This window comes from Calidris pugnax, unplaced genomic scaffold (genome assembly GCF_001431845.1).
Source record: "Calidris pugnax isolate Ruff unplaced genomic scaffold, ASM143184v1 scaffold44, whole genome shotgun sequence".
Classification (NCBI taxonomy): domain Eukaryota; kingdom Metazoa; phylum Chordata; class Aves; order Charadriiformes; family Scolopacidae; genus Calidris; species Calidris pugnax.
Genome location: NW_015094506.1, coordinates 5417612 through 5431141, shown reverse-complemented (window position 1 = coordinate 5431141; position 13530 = coordinate 5417612). Strand labels below are relative to the sequence as shown.

At 45.4% G+C, this 13530-nt stretch overlaps 1 protein-coding gene across 1 annotated transcript in view; it reads right to left on the bottom strand.

Moving 5' to 3' along the window:
* Positions 1-13447, bottom strand: part of MEI1 (meiotic double-stranded break formation protein 1) — a 38479-nt gene extending 25032 nt beyond the window's left edge. The window contains exons 1-12 of the mRNA XM_014963740.1: positions 13442-13447; positions 13042-13165; positions 10496-10546; positions 8524-8597; positions 7744-7849; positions 7002-7205; positions 5626-5756; positions 5022-5136; positions 4100-4216; positions 3476-3575; positions 810-944; positions 350-464 (exon numbers count right to left, since the gene is read on the bottom strand). Coding sequence (XP_014819226.1) covers positions 350-464; positions 810-944; positions 3476-3575; positions 4100-4216; positions 5022-5136; positions 5626-5756; positions 7002-7205; positions 7744-7849; positions 8524-8597; positions 10496-10544 — 1146 coding nt within the window. The 5' untranslated portion in view covers positions 10545-10546; positions 13042-13165; positions 13442-13447. The remainder of the gene's footprint in view (positions 1-349; positions 465-809; positions 945-3475; positions 3576-4099; positions 4217-5021; positions 5137-5625; positions 5757-7001; positions 7206-7743; positions 7850-8523; positions 8598-10495; positions 10547-13041; positions 13166-13441) is intronic.
* Positions 13448-13530: the final 83 nt, after the last annotated feature.

Genomic DNA, 13530 nt, shown 5'->3' with positions numbered 1-13530 from the left:
TTTTTTTTCCAAAAAAAAAAAAAAAAAAGATTGACCAACACAGCCTACGAGGTGGGGGCCTGGAGAAGCAGAAATTCAAATGACTTCAGAGCACTGGACACATAAAGAGAGAAGTGTGCTCAAGTGATGCCCCACAAATCTTCATTGATTTAGAAAGACAACGTTCACCAGCATCCATCTTCAGCTACTGCAAAGGCAAAGACTGTACCATCTTGAGGCATGAGGATCAAAAGAAACACCAGAGAACCCAACAGCCATAGGGTAAGGAACATATACACAACACCTACACAATGCACTAGGAGGATCATCACTGTTCTGCTTCGTCCTACCAACAAGCATTTTGACTTACTGCATGCCTCTTGCTACTCTGTGGTGGGGAAAGGTCAGCACAGCGCTTCAGCACTGCCTCCAGCAGCTTCTGCAGCTCTTCATATGGAACTGGAGGTGAGCTCAGATGGTCCTTCCTGAACAAGCAGAGAGAAGTCAGGAAGCATATGACTGTACAGAGTCTTATGCTTGCTCTTATCTATCCGGACGGGGCACAGAGTGACAAAGCCACAGCAGCTGTGGTATGAGCCTGCCTGGGACGCTAGGTCCTTGCTGCAGAGACTTGCAGCCTACCACAGCTTCATTGCCCTGGCAGCCTTTTGAGGTGGGTGGGAAGCTAGCTCTGCTGTACCCACGCCTGTCTCAACCAGAAGTCCCACTGCAGAGCAAGCTCACCCACACAGCCACAGGGGAGCTGCACAGACCAACACGGTATCAACAGATCTATCTGAAGGAAAGCCTGCAAAGTCTTTCCTGCCTACCTCAGGAAAGCTGCCACAGCTCTCACAGCCTCCATCACCACCTCCAGTACTGGGCAGTTCACTGTCTCCATCAAAACATGAATGGCTTCCATGCATACACCTCGGTTTGTGAATAATTTGATTTCCACTGGTTGCCTGCAAAAAGGAAACAAAATAAACAGGGAGAATATTGTCAGAGTTAAGTAACTGTAGTGCCCTCTCCTCATTTCACCAAATGGACAGCTAAGCCATGTGGCTCCAGCCATGCTTTTCAGTACTCAGAGCCAGCTGCTCTCAAGGATGTGGTCTCTAACTTCAGCAGGTGGAGGCCTTGCTACAAAGAGTGTACTCCAGCAGGTCTGGAGCCCTACTATGATGAAAAAACCCCACAGCTTGGATAACTGTGTGACTGCACCAGTAAACACTGACATGAAAAGCACAAGAAAAACAGGCTTTGCAAAACACAGTGATCTCTCTGCTTAGGACTCTATGCTGAGGCCATCTGCTCTGGCGTTTGCAGCTTTATCTGGCAATTCATATTTCTGAGTAAACAAGCAAACCTGACCATCCTAGAACAAGGACAAGGCCATGAGAATAGCTTCTCTCACAGTCCTATAGCACTTCTAATGCCAGACACTGCCAGAAGGCCAGAGACTTTAATGAACTTGAAATGTAATCAGGAAAATAAACACAATCCAACTGTTTTGACAATTCTTGCTAGTGAGCATTTTGGTCGTCTGATCACCTTGTGGCCCAACACCTTTGAGCACTCAGAACGAGAGCATGGAGGGATGACAAGCCATTAATCCCATTATTGGACAGAGTTGTGTAAATGGCAGACTGTGCTTATTTGGCTCCTGGCAAGGCAGGTACAGCCAGGAAGGCAGGGGGAAGACGGGCAGCTACATGTGGACAAGAGGCACTAACAGCCTGCCAGAGAGCCTCTCCAAAGTGAAGCAAGAAAAGCAGCACAGCATGACAGGAGCTGGACTTGGGAGCCACAAGTACTCCCTGTTATTTAGTTTTCACAGATGTGTCTGACTAAAGTAAGCCAGGATCACGTGCTCCCATGCACACACGGGAGAGGAACATGAACTTCAGTAGAAATTATACTAGTAGCCCAGGTACAGGGAAAAAAGTGAACAGAGGCAGAATGACTCTTTTTAGTCACTCAGTGGGATGAAGCCCAGCTTGGCAGTCACCTCACATTCGGCTCTATGAAAAAGCTGTGAAGTGGGCAAGACAGGGAAAAGCCTTGTGGAACTTGGGCACAAGGAGCAGCCTCTGGCCCAAGCCATAAGTCGTGTGCTGAAATTCCAAGTTGTTTCTACTTATACCGTAATTCTATTAATCCTCTGTATTTCTTTTCTTTAATCGCTGACCTTCTGAAGTAAAACACATCAGGAAAAAAAAAAGTCTTCACTGACTCATGCAAGGAGGAAGGGATGGAGGAGTGCTGCTGACTCATTCAAGAGGCACAAACCCACTGGCAATACGGTGCACTATAATGTCTTGGGGCCTGGGAGAAAAGTGTGAAGGACAGCACTCTTGCAGCTTCCTGCAGCCTCTCATCTTTGGGCCCCAAATTGTGGCTGCCACAGGTTGTGCTGGGAGAGACAAGGGGCACTGCAAGGGGAGCTACCCACCATTCCTGACGTAGGAAGCAGTACAAGGGGAGCAGTACATCCTGCCTGGCACCACCAGAGTGTGGGGCTTACTTATACAAGAGAATCCAGCTGCAAGGAAAAACCAAGAGGGGAGGTTCCAGGATGAGACCCCTTTCCCCACTATGAGATAGTTTTAAATAAAACATCAGTTCTGAGGCAAAGCTCAGAGAAACAGAATGTGTGTGCTAGAAAATGAGAGTAATTGCACAGAGTGTTCTCTTTGTTTTACAAGCATAAATGCTGTAATTAGTGTTTCCCACATCCTGGTTTCTCTTTTTGACAGATCCTACACTGGCATCATCACACTGTTCTAGCGCTGCTGCTTTTCCTTCTCCTTTTTACCCTGCCATTTGCTACAAAATTGACTATGACATTTCCAAAATTCAGCTCAAGGGCTCTCTTGGGGGAACTAAGTGGCAAAACCAAGACTCTGTCACTAGCATGACAGGACGGGAACAAGATCATAGAGGCAAGAACAGGAAGCGCAGAAGAAAAACAAGCCAGGGTATGTTATTCCTTAGCAGAAAACAAGAGGGGAAAAGTGACAGAAGACATTAATATTTCAGCCTAGAATTTGTTTTTGCTGTTTGAATTTAGCTCAGATGATGATACAAGACTAGAAGCCATGGAATTTGCATGCTCTGTTTTGTCACAAAGGCACACTTAGCAGGAACTGGCCTGCTCACATACTCCTGGACCTTCCTACCCTTCTCTCCTGCTCTATCAACAGCTGAAAGGAGATTTCACCTCCCAGATCGGCAAGGAAGCAGGAAGAGGCAGATATATTGGTGGATGCAGGCACAAAGAGGACAAGCTGGGAGGTATGGAAACAACCATAAGGCCCTTCTTCACAAGAATAAGGGAGATGCATTTGTTCAGCAACATCTTTCAAACGCAAAGGCTCTGTGGGTGTAGACATTTGGTCTCAGACAAAAAAACCTTAAAAAGCAAAAGCACCACAGCCTCCATTTTGGGCCACCAAACTCTCCCTGTGCAAGCCTGCTGCAGGTACTCCCTTACCGTTTCAGTATTTCAGTGAAGAGCAGGAGCCCTTGTTTGTGCAACTCCACATTGTTCAGCTGCAGGACATCCTGGAGACTCCTCACCAGAGATTCAATGCCTGCACGTTTAAGAGAAGTCACAGAAAGAGATTTTAACACTCCAACTTCCAGGATGGAAGCAAAATTAATTTTTTAAAGGAAGGAAGATTTGAACAATTATTCTTCTGAGCCACTGACAGAAACAACTGCCCAAAACTGCTGTGTTCACTCATCTCCTTGATAATAAGCCCCAACCGCCACTGCTGGAGGCAAGTCCAGAAGAATGGAAGGAATTTAGCCTTTCTTCCTAGATCCACTCTTAGCACGTCCACAGAAATACCTAATAATAACTTAGGTAATGTCAATCATGATAACTGGCTATTATAACAAATGCATGCTCCTCAGGAACTCATCAGGACAGAGACACTGTAAATTCAAGCTATGTTGGATATCACAAACATGTCTCATAGGTACTCATTTTCTGTCCTTTATCCATCCTGACTGGAAATTGTGATTGTGTGTAAAGCGTTGAAATTCAGCTAGAGGCACAACAAATGCCCACAGTATTACTGCAGTCACTCTGTCAGAAAGGTTGATGACTCACCATAGACTGTGTGACACTTTGAGAAGAAAAGGCGCTCTTCAGTGAGGAGGAGCAGGCAGCAATACACTGACCAGATGAGAATTTCACTGTTGCATGAGAGACACTCAAACAGGAATTCTGCAAACAAACACACGCAAATAAGGTCACCCTGTCTGCTCACAGCATGGCACGGCTGCTCCTAGAACAGAGCAGAAGAAGGAGGAGGAAACAAGGATGCATAGCAACAGCCACAGGGAGAACGGTTGTATTATGAAATGGCAGGAATGGAGAATGGAGTGGATGCTTGAGGGTACACTAGTCTTCAAAACAAGGTGACTGGAGAGCAGAGTCCTGTAGGCAGGCATCTTCCCAGCACAAACACAGCAGGCAGGAGCTGAATTGTGGCTCTAGCCTTTGGCACAAATGAAGAGCCACAAAGCAAGCTTTACCACAGATGCAGTGATCTTTTTTTCCCTCAGAACTTTTGTATCTCCCAAAGAATTAGTAAAATGAAAGCATTTCTGTCTTTTGGGATTACAGAGAAATAATAAACCATCTCCCCCTAGCCGCATCCTAAAGCTAAATCCTAAGCCAAATTCTGTGCAAACTTACAGTATTTAGTGGAGTGAGATGGAACACCAGTCTCTTCAGGCTTGTATCTAAGGTCCTGCAAGAAGAACCTGACCTCAAGGACTTGTCCAAATTCTTTCTGTGGAAACTCCATTCTCCCTGTTGACAGCCATTTCTATACTTTCAGCTGAAAACTTACTCTCCCCTTCTAATCCTAAAATCACTTTAGCTGCTTTTACTGGTACAAAACGGTCATTGCACACATTATGCCATTAGTGGATTTCATGGAACCATACTGATTCCTAAAACAAAACAGCCAGGGAGTGCTTTGATATTGGGAGACGAACAGTAAGATGTTGTTGCATTTCTTCACCTGGAACATCTGCATGGATAAAAGCAGGAGCATATCTGCTGGGAGAATGAACGAGCACTGCAGCCACACAGTGAGAACTTGCTGCCTGTAACATCTCATCTCTGGTCAACAAAAGCTGTTGGGAAACAAAAGTCAAAATGAGAGCATTATGCAGATACAAGTAGGAAGCAGTTTCCTCTACATCTTAAAACGTAAAACATAAATGAAGATCTCTCTTTTGATGTATATTTCATGGATTAAACTTGCTAAGGCAAGATAAAACACTGGACCACATACACTCAAAAGAATGGGAAATAAGAACCACAACAGAGGAGGCTGTGAGTATGAGTAGCTCTGCCCCAATGCTTAGTCACGCTGGCACTACATGTGCTGTATCAGACCTCAAGTGTGAGTGAGTAAAACCAGCTGAGGCCAGGAGTAAAATTTCCCCCCTCCAGGATGCAGGAATGAACAATGAGGTGATCTATGGGGTGTCCCCATTTCCTACTGCAGCCTCTACTGCTGGTGTTGGCAACAGTATACTCAAGTGCCTCAGATAAAGATCCAATATAGGCCAGCAAATTCTTTACATCTACTGATAATTCACCACTACTTCAGCAATCACCTTTTTGAGAACAAGTGGCAGTGGATTTTCCTCTTCTAAAATTTCAGGGGTCTCAGGCTCCTCCTCTGTCTTTGAATTATTCATAAGAATGGATACAAAATGGTCAGATCTCAGCAGCTCCTTTAGCAAACCTGCAAAAGGGGGAGCAAGAGTGAGCACTACCTTGGGTATAGCAAGGATTTTAACACAGGAGTATTTACAGCCTAAGACTTACTGCCAATTTCCTCCCCTTTCCTGCACTCTTAACAAAGGCCCTCACCTCCAGTTTAGGAAGCTTCTTCTCACTGTGTCCCTAGATACTGCCATGAGCCCCATGTCTTGCAACACCTTGGTGCTAATGCTTTTTGCTGGGTCTGATCTTCTCCCTGTTCCTTCAGAGATGGTCATGTACATGGTGTATGATGTCAGCAGCACATTACTCCCATTGTCTTCTGTGCTCCAGCACCCACCCCTTAAACTGTTTCTTGGGAGAGCTCTTGAGCTGCATTTTTCTCCAAGCTACAGCCAGTGACCCCACAAAAACTAGACATTTTCCCTGGAATACTTCCTAGAGAACTAGCATTTATCTTCCCCTTTTACTTTCAGAGGCTCTTCCTGAAACAGTAAGTGATATCCACACACACACAGAAGCCCTCAGTATAAAAATACAGAGCACTACTACAGGTACTGATGCAAATCATCAGTACATGTCAGTACAAATTCACAAGGGGTATCATCTGAGCTATAGAATTCTACTTTCAAAGGAGCGATCATCCATTTATAGTACTACATAGGTGATCTGAGGAGCAATCCAGTCCCTGCGTACTCCTACAAGAAAAAAGAATTCCCTGGATGGTTTACAAACAAGCAATGTCAGAAAGGCTGAAATTGTGCTCCCCAGCAACCATTGATATGTGCAGCTGGAAGCATAAACGCAACAAAGTGCCACTTCCAAATTAGCTTGCTAACCTAAATGCTATGATGCCATACATCTGAAGACCATAATTGTTAGACTTCATCCCACTGCTCTATATAAAACCCACCTGTCTGTGCATAGAGTTTGCATTTGGACACTTTGAGAGATGATTTGTTCCCAGAATGAAACATCAAATTGAGACAGGCCAGGCCACAGTGCAAGCTCTGAAGGGACTCTGTTAAGATTAGACAGTGCTAGGCAAACGTGGGGCTCGAGGGACAACGGAGGGTTGGGGGAGCTCCGCAGCAGGTCTGGGCCATTTGGTTGCTATGGAGTAACAGAAAGGATTGACTGCTTCAGACAAGCACCAAAAAGCTGCTATAGGGAACAACCCACATTCGAATGTCTAAACCAGCCAAGGATTTTTTCCGCATCCCAAGCCTTTCCTTGCACCTTGCAGTTTCTCTCAGCAATGCCTTACCCAAACAATTAACCTGCAGCTCCTTTGTCTGCGCACGCCCCAAGGTATTCAAGAAGAGACCACACAGCCTTTCTTCAAAGTGTGCTGAGAGCCGTTCTGCGCCAACAGAAGAGGAGTAGAGCTTGCCATACAAGTAGCAGACGGCAGCCTTTATACCTTCATTTGGGTACATCAAGCCCATCAGCAGATGATCCACTAAATTACCTAGTGTGAGGAACGGAAACAGCAAACATTCACACCAACGAACTGACTTTTTAAAAGCACCAACCTATTTCCCTTGAAAACTTGCAAAAGTTCACTGGACAGACTGGTGTATGCAGATTAACGAATGCCACAATTAGGTGATGTGCTCACCACCACCTGTCCCTCTGAGCAGAGGAGCTTGCTGTTCACCTTATGAAGATCCATCATCCCAGCTACTTCCACAAACAGCTGAACTTGCTCACCAGACCCCCAAGGGCTGGACCAAAGAAATTAAAACTGAATGTATGTTGCCTGTGAAGCAAACCCACAAACCCCAGTTCACAGAGGCTGGTTTTGCCAGGCTGGCTAAATGCACAAGGACAAACCTGCTATTCAGGTACTGACCTGTAGCCCAGGAGACTTGAATGTCACTCTGAATTCTGGACTGGCTTCTTGTGTAACCTTCATAAATTCACATGGGGGACAGGGACTGCATGCATGCATACGTGTTTTAGGGCTGTGAATACCACCCTTTGGTGGGGCATGACACATTACTCACTGTGCTCTACCACCAGTATATCAGCAAAGCCTGGGATGGCGTCTGTCAGCTTGCCCAGGAGAGTGAAAGTGGGCAGGCTGCCTCTCATGGAAGTTGCTTTGCACAGCTGTAGAGGAGAAGGAGAAAGAAAATGTTTCACTAGTGAGGACACAGTCCAAAGGCAGACATGCACACAAACCAGCAAGCTCTCTGTGATGCATAATGCTCCAGAACACAATCTCTTCCTAAGCTGGGTCCTCTTCACCACTTAGGGTAAACCACAGGAAAACCCTGAACACACCAAGTCATCAGAATGTCTTTTAACTAATCCAAGAAATCTCTTGGTTATTGCTTCTTTTCCTCTCTCTCCCCTCCAGCTCTTACATGAGTGGATGAACCAGCTGGACTTCTTCCAGCTTTCACTACTTCCCAATTTTTTCTTCCCCATAAGACCATCGCAAACTTAGGAATGAAGACAGCAAGAGCCCAGGGCACAGGTTGGGAAAGCTCCTCATACCACTGAAATGGTAAAGGAGGAAAAGAAGAATCTGAGGAAGTCACAGAGCTTCACAAGAGCATCATGAAGCCATATGGCTACAAGGCATGACGGGAACAATAGGAAAACTGCAGAGTAGACACCAACACTGCCAAAATCACAGCAGAGGAGCTGGCACTAGGATATCCCACTGCAGCAGAGGCTGCATCCCACCGCAGTAGCTGCAATCTTGCAGGGTCACTCATTCCCGTCTCCTCAGCCTCTGAAGGATTGAAAGGAAGGGCAGGGAATTCATCTTCACTGACCTCTTTTTGGCTTTCCTCCAAAATGCAGCGTAAGTACTGTTCTGACTTCAGCTCCACTACAAGCCGCACCAGAACTATGCAGAAGAAACAGGATCAGTAATTCACACCCAGGAGCACTCACAATCCATCTTCCACAGCGCTTTAGCAGACCAGTAAGCAAAGAGCTTAGGAATTAAATGAGCACAGAGGTGCTGAGAGAGCAGGGTAACATCGGCATTCCCAGAACTGTAACTTCTGATAGCCCAGCCTGAGCTCTCTGCAGCAACATTACAGCACTCCTGCTCTAGCTGCACTATGAACCATGCGTGGAAATGAACAGCAAAAGACAAACTAAGCATCAGGACACCAAGTAAACATATAGAAGAAACAGAAAGGAAAGGAAACAAAAGATCTAATTTGAAAGTATAAAAATTTCTGGTAATGGAATACAGCAGGCTTCCTATAGTATGAAAATCAGCCCTTAAAATCATCTTTCCAGAGAAGACATCAGAACTGCAACTGCTGAGCATCCTTGGATGCAGTCTGAGAGCTACTATTGTCCCCGAGGTAACAGTCTATCAGCCATTCCTCCCCACTGCAATTATCCCATATACCTTGCCAGAAAGCAAGGCCCCGGTCACCTTTCTGGTACTGTTCACCTCCTCAGCCCCAAGTAAGGGCTGTTATTCTTGGGTCACTGCAACTTTAAGAACACTGTCACCTCTGTCCTAATAAGAGGAATCAACAAGAAGCTATGTTTACCAGGCAGTGGCTGCACATCACCTGGGGTTTCCCTAACAAAAATCACAAGGGAGTTGCCTAATGTTGGCAGGCTGCCTCTGCCTCCACACATATACCAGTGCACCAGTTTCATGAAGCAAAGTTCCTCTTTTGTTATTTTTAGAACCTGGGCACCTGAATGTTCAGCAGATAAAGTTTTGACAATAGCCCCCTTACCGAGACACTGTGCAGAACATTGTTCCGCGGGATTTGGTAAGGCTGTCTTGGATGTATCCTGCTGGCATGGCATGACTCATTTGAAAAACACACTCTTTTGATTTGTATTCTAGGAAAGCATCATAAAAAAAAAACCGACCAGATTTCTAGGTTCACCATCTTTTGATATATCCAGGGCAATACTGGAAGTTTTTCTAGGAGACCTACTTTAGCTGAAGAGCTACACATCTCAGCAGAGGCGTATCTTGAGACAGGTGATTTATAGATGGTTTAACATCCCTTCCTTGCCTAGAACTCTCGGGAATCTCTAAACGCTTTAAGAAGTTAGATAACACTGAGTTCAGATTCTTCTATTTGAGAGCATCCATTTCTCAACAGACTGGTAACATGACATAAAGACTTCTCACCTTTTCAAGACCATTTCAAGCGAGTGCCTGAAAACTGAAACCCCTCTGGAAGGAGCTGGTCACACCTCCTTTCATCTTTCATGGCTGGACAGGAGGAAATCATTGCATTGCTAATATCACTAGACTCAGCAGAGATACCCAAGGTTAAATGGACTGCAGATTCCTTTATTAGCCCTTCAGGCGTTTCCTTCAGATTTCAAATGAAGGACTGCTCACAAAGAGGAATCAGCAGCCTATACAGGTAAATCCCAAATACTCTGTCCTAAGGAGAAAGCAGCAGATCCCAAAGCTCACAGAAGCCTATAGGAAGATTTCCATTTGCTTTGAGACTTTGGTCGGGCTCAAAGATGCCAAAGATGAGCTATCATTTACAACTGTTACCTATCTAACACTAAATACATGGCACACACAGAACCTGTGAGAGAAATACTAAATATTTAAATCTGCTTGTACTCTCCTGCCCTCAAATATTAGAACAGCCTGCTTGTCACTGTTGCATTGACAGAAAATAGATGCTCTTCCCAGTTCCCAAGCTGTGCAGAAGATGAGCATCTCACTATAGTTATCAGACAAGCCAGAGCCTCCCTTCACAACCTGTCAGTAACTGAAACATGGCATCTGCCTCTCACCTTCTACAAACAGGTCCAGGGCACTGCTGTCTTCCACAGTATGCAACATCCCTAAAAGAAAAAGTACGATCAGTCATGGAACTCATTCCTGCTTGCGATCATCAGTACTGCAATGCCTTCTTGTAAAGAGCTGCAAATTTTTTTCAGAACCAATTTGTTTTCCCCGCTTCACATGACACCAGCTTAACTTTGTTGGAGAAAGGTGGATACTCTCAAGGAGTATCGCAAAAGGCATCTTCACAAGCAGGACACAGGGACATGAAGGCATTCAGTTCTCTTGCAAATTTTTTAATGTATTTCATAGTAGAAGTCAATGGCTCCACCTATGTAAGTAAATGTGTAACTGCTCCCATCACCGTATCTCACTGCATGTATCCAATATCATATATCTGAAACGCTCCAGAATGACAGAAGTTAGAGCCCAGCTGTGAGTTGTCCTTTCTATTTTCCATTTATACCAATTGCCATGAACAGTCTTCTCCCTCCAAAGTACTGAAAGTCCCAAGACCAAGTCTGAACACCAGGTTTAAAGCATATGGGAACTATTCCAATGTTAAATTCAATCTGAAGGCACCACTTCACGAGTCATTTGTGCAACAAGAGCGTAAGATTGGATATATTACAATAAGCCATTGTCTGACTCTACTACACCACAACAGATGAGAAACTCTACTTCCTAGCTCCTTCCAACCTCAGGTACCTAAACCACCAGGGATCTTGTTCAGACCTCCACTTCTGCCACATCAAACCACTTGTTTCAACATATGCAATCAAATTACCTCCCCTCCATGACCTCTCAGAAATTTGACCAATGGAAGCCATGTTATGACATTACAGGTGAAGAAAATACTTATTTCCTGCCTCATCTGCCCATTCCTCAGTAACTTCCTCACACTTTGGCAAAGATTTGCATACAGCATTAGTGAACGTTACAGTATTAGCTACATGAAATTCAGGCTTACCTGAAACTCACCATCTCCTCATATACAACACTCCACACTATACTTCCTTTCTCTTAACCCTCTTTCTTCTGCCTGTGCTTATCCCAATATTCTCTCTCCAAAAATGAATGTACTTTCCTGAATTTACTATTAATACTTCCTCCACAGTATTGCTTAAACCTTTGCGGGTCCCTCTTACACTCTTGCACTGAACAATCCTTGGTTCATTCAAGCTTTATCCAAAATGTACATGTCATTTTTTGTAGCTCCAAGCTTAGACTGGGATTCCAACTGGTCTAGGAGTTAACACTGAGTAAAATCCCAAAGCTGTCCCCAAACCATCAAATTGTAAGGCTTCTTAAAGAGAGAGAAAAATATTATTTAAAACCAAACAAGAGCATTGAAATGCAAGCACAGCTCCCCTGTCTCCTGGGGTATTCCATATTAGGGTCATACAGCATATAAATGTACAGACTGAACTGACCATAAGCACCACTCCCTCCACATCCCTATGGGATTACGCATGCAGACAGAGCTCAATAAAAATTTGTGCAATGGAGAGAACTAAACACGCACGAAGTTCCATTTCTAACAAAGCTGCTTCCAGAATATGCACAACACAGTTGCAAATCAACTGGGAAAAACACTGTTTGAATTATTCAGTGTGTCAAGGCAGGGGAAGGGGCATGTAAGTCATTTTCCCCCAAAGAACAAGAATTATCTGTGATGTGCAAATGAGATAATGGAATTAAAGGAATCCAGTATATCTGCTCTTTGAAGGCACTCGCATTCATAACCTCCACCTTTCTCTTCCTGCCTTACTGTTCCCTCATTCAGACCGTTATTTCTTCTCTGTCAAGATTTTAGACATTTCAAAGATCTTTCCCACAGCACTGCTTTGCAAACAGAAACCCCTAAGAGATATTCAAGATCAGAGAGGCTGTTACAGGAAAGGCACTTTCTGACATCCCACTGAACACAATTCTGCTGTGAGGCTGACCCACCAGAAAGGAGGAGGTGTCACAGTCCTATGGCTACAAGAATTTATACAAAAGTAAAGTGACGGTGTGAAAAAAACCCCACTATGTAGTTTTGTATTTTGCACACTTAATATTAAATCCTGCAACACCTTTTTAAGCTCCCACTTTCATTTCTGTATGAAACTTCACATAATGCCACAGTTCAGCAATATGAGAAAGCACTGAGGCATAAGACCAGAATGTAGGGTGTTGAGGGAAGAGTCGTACGCCAGGCGCTCCTCGTTCTGCAGAAAAACTTTAGAGATAGTCTCAAGACACTTTGGAAAATTGCAAGAGCTTTATGAACATGCCAATTCTGCTCTTTGGGGAATAAGAAAATTAATTAACCTATTCTAAATCAAACAACAAGGCAGTTTTCCACAGGGAACAATAACCCACCTAAGACAGAACGGGGTAAGTATGGAATTAGGTACTTCAATATTCTTTTGCCCTTTTTCTTTATTATTTTTTGTTTCAAATGTGAGAAGCTTCACGTAATAGGCGTATTATACATACACCTATCCAAGAAAACAAGGAGTTCCTGCCTGCTCCCTGCCGCTGTGCTAGGCCACAGGAGGGCTCTTACCAAAGAGAGTTCCTATCAAATGAAGGCAGACCCTCTCGTCCGGTGCCAGCAGCTGGACGACCGGCAGTGCCTGCCAGGCCAGGGCATCGTGGAGACGGGAGAGGACGTGCTTCTTGCGCACCAGCTAGGGATTAGAGACAATAACCCGTTAGCATTTGGGCCCGAGCCACCTCGCTCGCTCCCACCACCCCGGGGGGAAAGAAACGGTGCCGAGGTGGTGACACATTGGGTCAAGGTGCCACGATACACCCGGCCAGGCCCCAAATATCGGCGGAGGGAAGAGGCCAGAGAGGGCGGCAGCGGCTGAGGGGGGGCCGCGGTGCAAGCCGTGAGGGGACCAAGGCCCCGCGGCCGGCCGGCGGAGGCGGGAAAGGCGCGGAGGGGCAGAGGCGCTGCCCACCGAGGCTCTGCCGTCGCCCAGCGTCTCCACAGCGCAGGCGAGGCAGAGCGGCGGGCGGAGCGGCAGGGCCCAGCGCGCCCCGTGCCCCC